Here is a 5,586-nt window from a genome sequence, read left to right as displayed (position 1 = left end):
AAGGAAAGGAAAGGAAAGGAAAGGAATGAACAATTCGGGGGTGTTGAGGATGGGATCCTGGGATGAAATCCAGCTCCTGGGCCGTTCGTTGTGCATCCAGGCTCTTCTGCCCTTGCACAGGGAAGGTGCCAGGTTTCTGCCCCAGCCAGGGAGGCTCTGGAGGGACAGGGTGCCAGAGCTGGGGGCAGCAGATCACAGGGATGCTGGAAGCAGAGCTCTGCCTGTGCCCCAGGGTGGGATGTTGGATGTCCAGGGTGGCTGTGCTGGCTCTGGGACCCTTCACCAGGCTGGGTGAGGCTTCCACAGCTGCTGGAGGGGTGGGGAAAGTCGTGACAATCCTGTTTTGGCAAAAGAGGGCTCGGTGATTATTTATAAACGTGCCATGAGGGGGCTGGTGCTTTCCTCATGAGCACAGAGCCCTGGAGCTGCAGGGTGAGCTCTGGCTTGGGCAGTCAGCTGCTATTTTTAACTCTTTGAGAACTCAGTGCTGGAAAGGAGCCACAGCTCATGTTTAGGTGCAGCTCCCCAAGTACTGATGTTGTAAAGCCACTGGCTCTGTTTATGTTTCCACATATGAAACCAGTGGAGAGGATTTTCAAGAGTTCAGGCTAAAAAATGTAATTGTGCTTCGAGATCCTGGCTGCATTAGGACAGAGTGTCTGGGGAGGAGACTGATTCTTTCCTAGAGCTTTAGATGTTAGACTAGAAGCCACGAGGTCCTGCTATTTTATCAGTGGAAAAACTCATTCACTGAGCTTAGACTTTAAAGTGTCTGGCCATCCTCTAAGCAACTGGCCTTCCCAAACCCTGGTGAAATCCAGAGCTCAGCTTTATTGGCATGAACTCCATGATGAGTGGATCTGCTTGGCCACAGTGCCAGTGGAGTTCAGATCAGTTCACCACCTCTGGAAAAAGAGATGTATGGAAACCCTTAGAGCCACAGAGCCAAGGAGGGGAAATGGGCATTAATAATGCAATTTCCTGCAATTACCTCTGTTAGAGCTTCTCTAATAGACCTGGGAGCAGGAGGCTTCTCTCTGCTGGTGACTGCTGGTGAGCCCTCACTGTCAGAGGAGGAGAGCAGGGACTGCAGCCCCCCTGTCCGTGCTGTTGTGGGTGTCCCCAGGGGATGCAGGGTCAGACCTACAGTCTCCTTGGGCTGTGGGGTAATGGGTTAATGCCATGCCCAGCCAGTGTGAAGGGCCGAGGACGTGCGTCCTCCTTGCATCCAGATTCCCTGTGGCCAGGGAACTGAAGGCAGAGCTCTGGATCAGGTGGGCACTGGTGGCTGTCCTTGCTCTTCTCCCTGCCAGGGCTGGAGGAGGAGGCTCGGGTCAGTTTTGATCCTTGTGGCCCTCAGTGCCAGAGTTGTTGGTAGGAAACAGGGCATGGCTGTGCCAGCACTGCCAGGAGATGGGGACAGCTTTGGTCACAGGAGCTGAGCCCGTTCTGGTCTCCCTGCTGCTGTGGGAGCCCGGCAGGAGCACTGGGCTCTGCTGGGTGCCAGAGCTGGGCAGAGCTGCCCTGAGAGCCAGGGAGGAGGCCAGGGGCCGGTACCCACTGCAGGGACCCCAGCCAGGGGAGGGAGGAAGAGAAGGGTGAGGCCACTTTGGTCTGTGATGCAGCAGCCAGGCAGGATCACCCCCAGCACCTCCACACAGCTTGGAATCACCCCCAACGCCCAGCTGGGTTTGTCCTGATGGGCTCACGGGCACCAAAAGGCCCTCAAAGGCTCCCCTGCATCCTCGGTGGGTCCAGCATGTCCATGGGTAGCTCAGCATGGCAGGGATGTGGGTTTGGGCCCCTCGGGGTCTGACCCAACTCCTGCATCCTTCTCATCATCACTTCTATCTCTTCCCTCCCACCCCTCTCCCCCCAGAGCTGCTGGGCTGCAGAGGGGGCTCACCCTGCAGGGCTGTGCCTGCCCTCATCCCAAAACACCTGCCCTGGGGAGCTGCCCTGGTTCCTCTGCAGGGCTGGGGCTGCTCTGGCACTGACAACCCCGGGAACAAACGTCGGGAAGCGTTTGCCCTCCTGGCCTGCCAGAGCAGCACGCTCCCAAAGCCAGGCTCTGCAGGGATGGTGGCTGCATTATTGCTTGCAGCTGGCTGCAGCTGGGCCTCCCTGCCCGGCTGTTGTGAGCCCAGAGCAGGGCAGGTGCCCCAGCAGTGCAGTGCAGCCATGGCCAGGCTCCTGCTGCAGACAATTGCTGCTGTATCTGGCCTCTGGAGGTGACTGGGTGGCCACACGCCCGTCCCCTGTCCCCAGACAATGGCTGTGCTCTCTGTGCCTGGGCCGGGCAGTGGGAGTTGGCTCCCGTGCTTGGAGAATGGAAACTGCTCCTTAATGAAGTGAATTCCCACTTGTGCACTTTCCCTGAACAAAAGGAGCAGTGTCGAGTGGAACTGCAGCTCAAATATCACCGTGCTGAGATGTAGGTGGTCCTGAGGCCGGGCAGGGGATGTGGAACTCGGCTCCAACAACAGCCCCGCGACTGGATAATAGAACTGCTGGGATGGACTCAAAGAGCTCGTTTGGGGCAGGAATAGAGGTGGCTTTGTGTGCGCTCCGGGCGGTGCCCACCCCTGATGGGGCGGTTTGCAACAACAAACCCTTAAACACTGCCCACGGGGGCTGGGCACCCCTGGGACCCCCACGGCCCTGGCGGGCACAGGGGCCATGAGGGATGAGCTGTGGGCATGGAAGGGTTTGCAGGGAGCTGGGGTTTGTGGGGACCAGGGTTTGTGGGGACCAGGGTTTGCTGGGAATGGGATTTGCTGGGAATAGGGTTTGCAGTTGAGCTTCTGGTGCAGCTGGGATGGATGGCCAGAGCATCCTGAGGCCCAGCTGGGTTTGGGGTTTTTATCACCTAGAGAGGTGATACAGACACCTTGCTTTGAAAGCCCAGCTCTGAGTCTGCCCTCCTGCAGCACTGCAGGGACGTGGCTCAGGCCTGGCTTTACACAAGGCACCAGGGAGCGGGGTTGGTGTGGAGCAGCATCCCTGGTCTGCCGAGGGATGGGTTAGCCCAGGTGGTGCTCCAGAGCCTCTGGCTTTGCTTGCTGAGCGTGGCAGAGACATCCCTGCTCACCTCCAGCCAGGCCAGAGCCCACAGCATCCCCTCCCAAACCTCCCAGGTGACAGGACCCGGGGGCAGCAGAGCAGAGCCAGCTCCCGTGCTGGTGCTGGCTGCTGCCCTGTGTCACTCAGCTCCCAGCAGGGACTGTCCCGTGTGTCACTGACTGCCCCGTGTGTCACTGACTGTCCCCCGTGTGCCTGGGGCTCCCAGCAGGGACTGTCCCGTGTGTCGCTGACTGTCCCCCGTGTGCCTGGGGCTCCCAGCAGGGACTGCCCCGTGTGTCACTGACTGTCCCATGCTGTCACTGACTGTCCCGTGTGTCACTGACTGTCCCCGTTGTGCCTGGGGCTCCCAGCAGGGACTGTCCCGTGTGTCGCTGACTGTCCCATGTGTCATGACTGTCCCGTGTGTCGCTGACTGTCCCGTGTGTCTCTGACTGTCCCGTGTGTCACTGACTGTCCCGTGTGTCGCTGACTGTCCGTGTGTCACTGACTGCCCCGTGTGTCACTGACTGTCCCCCATGTGTCACTCACTGTCCCTGTGTGCCTGGGGCTCCCAGCAGGGACTGTCCCGTGTGTCGCTGACTGTCCCGTGTGTCACTGACTGTCCCATGCTGTCACTGACTGTCCCGTGTGTCACTGACTGTCCCGTGTGTGTCTCTGTCCCGTGTGTCGCTGACTGTCCCATGTGTCACTGACTGTCCCGTGTGTCACTGACTGTCCCCCATGTGTCACTGACTGTCCCCTGTGTGCCTGGGGCTCCCAGCAGAGACTGTCCTGTGTGTCACTGACTGTCCTGTGTGTCGCTGACTGCCCCGTGTGTCGCTGACTGTCCCATGTGACTCTGTCCCGTGTGTCACTGACTGTCCCATGTGTCTCTGTCCCATGTGTCACTGACTGCCCCATGTGTCACTGACTGTCCCGTGTGTCACTGACTGTCCCATGCTGTCACTGACTGTCCCCGTGCTGCCTTGCAGGGCTGTGTGTGATGAGCGGCGCTGCCATCTTCACCGTGAGGCACACGGACTGGCACCAAGCCTCAGAAAGCACCTCCTACGGCTTCGCCTACATCCTGGCGTGGCTGGCCTTCCCCCTGGCCCTGGCCAGCGGCATCGTCTACGTCATCCTGCGGAAGCGCGAGTGACGCCGCGGGACGGGCCGCGGCACCGTGACCTCCTCACCAGGGACGGGGCAGAATAGACGAGAAAACGGAAAAGAAAATTAACCAAAAACCAGAAAAACAAAAAAAAAAAAGGAATCAACCCTCCCATCCAAACCAAACCCGACCGACCCCCAGAGGAAACACTCAAAGGGTTCCTTGTTAATTGAAGATGTATATAGTATCTATGGTTTAAAAAACCTATTTATAACACTTTTTACATATATGTACATAGTCTTGTTTGCTTCTGTTGACCATGCGCTGTTTTAAAGCCTAAAGCAAGTGCCTAAGGAACTCTCACTCCTAACAGTGTAACAGAGCGCAGTGATTTCTCTCTCATGCAAAATCCTCTTTGAGCTGACCTCTCCTGCCCTGTCCCGGCCCATCAGAGCCCCCAGCTCTGGTTTTAGCCTGGCGTGGATCAGCCACACCTGGTTCCACAGCCAGGGCTGGGCCCTGCTCCTGCCACATGCTGTGATCCACAGGGCACGTCCAGATCTGACGGGAGACGCTTCCAAAAGGTTTGAAGGATTTTGGAGCAAAGGCTTTGATTGCCCCAAGTGCCTAAATGACTTATGTGCCTAAGTCCCACTGCCTTGCCGCCACACCCGCTGGGAATTTGGGCTTTTAAATCACTTAGGCCGAGCTGCAGCCCAGCCCGGGCCCTCCTCCCTGGCGCGGCTGCCGGGCCGGGCTGTGCCGAGCGCTGGGAGCTGCTGCTCCCAGCCTGGGACGTGCTCTGCCCCTGCCGTGGAGCTGAACTGCCCCGAGGAGGCAGCCAGCCCAGCCTGCCCCTGAAATCCAATACCACATGTATGAAATGGTGCTATCTATTTACCATTCCTTACCCTGCTACGCCATTTAACCTTAGTCACTGGAAATTCAGTTAACCACCTTGAGGTAAACAACCAAGCTAGAAATGAGAAATAATTCTGTGTAATATAAATGAGCTATAACTGCTTTTGTACTTAGATTTGCTCTTACTATTGTTTTTAATAAAGCATTTATAACCAAGATTCCTTTTTCCCCTCCGTGGTGCAGAGGAACAGAAGCAGCTCTGGCCGGAGCCCGTGGGGCTCTGGCACCAGAGCAAGATGTGAGTCCTCTGTATTTCAGCAACGAGTCTGGCCATGAATGGAACAGGCACCAGCACATACCCCAGGCTGCCTCTGAGGACTCCAGACACTGTTGCTTTTTTTGGTTAATCTTGGGGTTTTTTGGGGTTCTACTTTTTTTTTTTTTTTTTTTTTTTTGCTTTGCCTTTCTGATTTTATATCGACTGTGTGGACTAAGAAGCAATGAAATAAAAGTCAGAATAACTCAGGTGCTTCTGCTTGTTGGGGTTTTGG

At 56.9% G+C, this 5,586-nt stretch overlaps 1 protein-coding gene across 1 annotated transcript in view; it reads left to right on the top strand.

Annotated features, from left to right (window-relative positions):
• PMP22 (peripheral myelin protein 22) overlaps positions 1-5,251 on the top strand; it is a 7,998-nt gene extending 2,747 nt beyond the window's left edge. Inside the window, exon 4 of the mRNA XM_036394832.2 lies at positions 4,050-5,251. Within this exon, the coding sequence (XP_036250725.1) occupies positions 4,050-4,222 (173 nt within the window). The 3' untranslated portion in view covers positions 4,223-5,251. The remainder of the gene's footprint in view (positions 1-4,049) is intronic.
• The last annotated feature ends 335 nt before the right edge of the window (positions 5,252-5,586 follow it).

The sequence above is a fragment of the Molothrus ater genome, chromosome 19 (genome assembly GCF_012460135.2).
Source record: "Molothrus ater isolate BHLD 08-10-18 breed brown headed cowbird chromosome 19, BPBGC_Mater_1.1, whole genome shotgun sequence".
Lineage (NCBI taxonomy): Eukaryota > Metazoa > Chordata > Aves > Passeriformes > Icteridae > Molothrus > Molothrus ater.
Note: the sequence above shows the minus strand (reverse complement) of the source record. Positions and strands in the feature narration are given on the sequence as shown.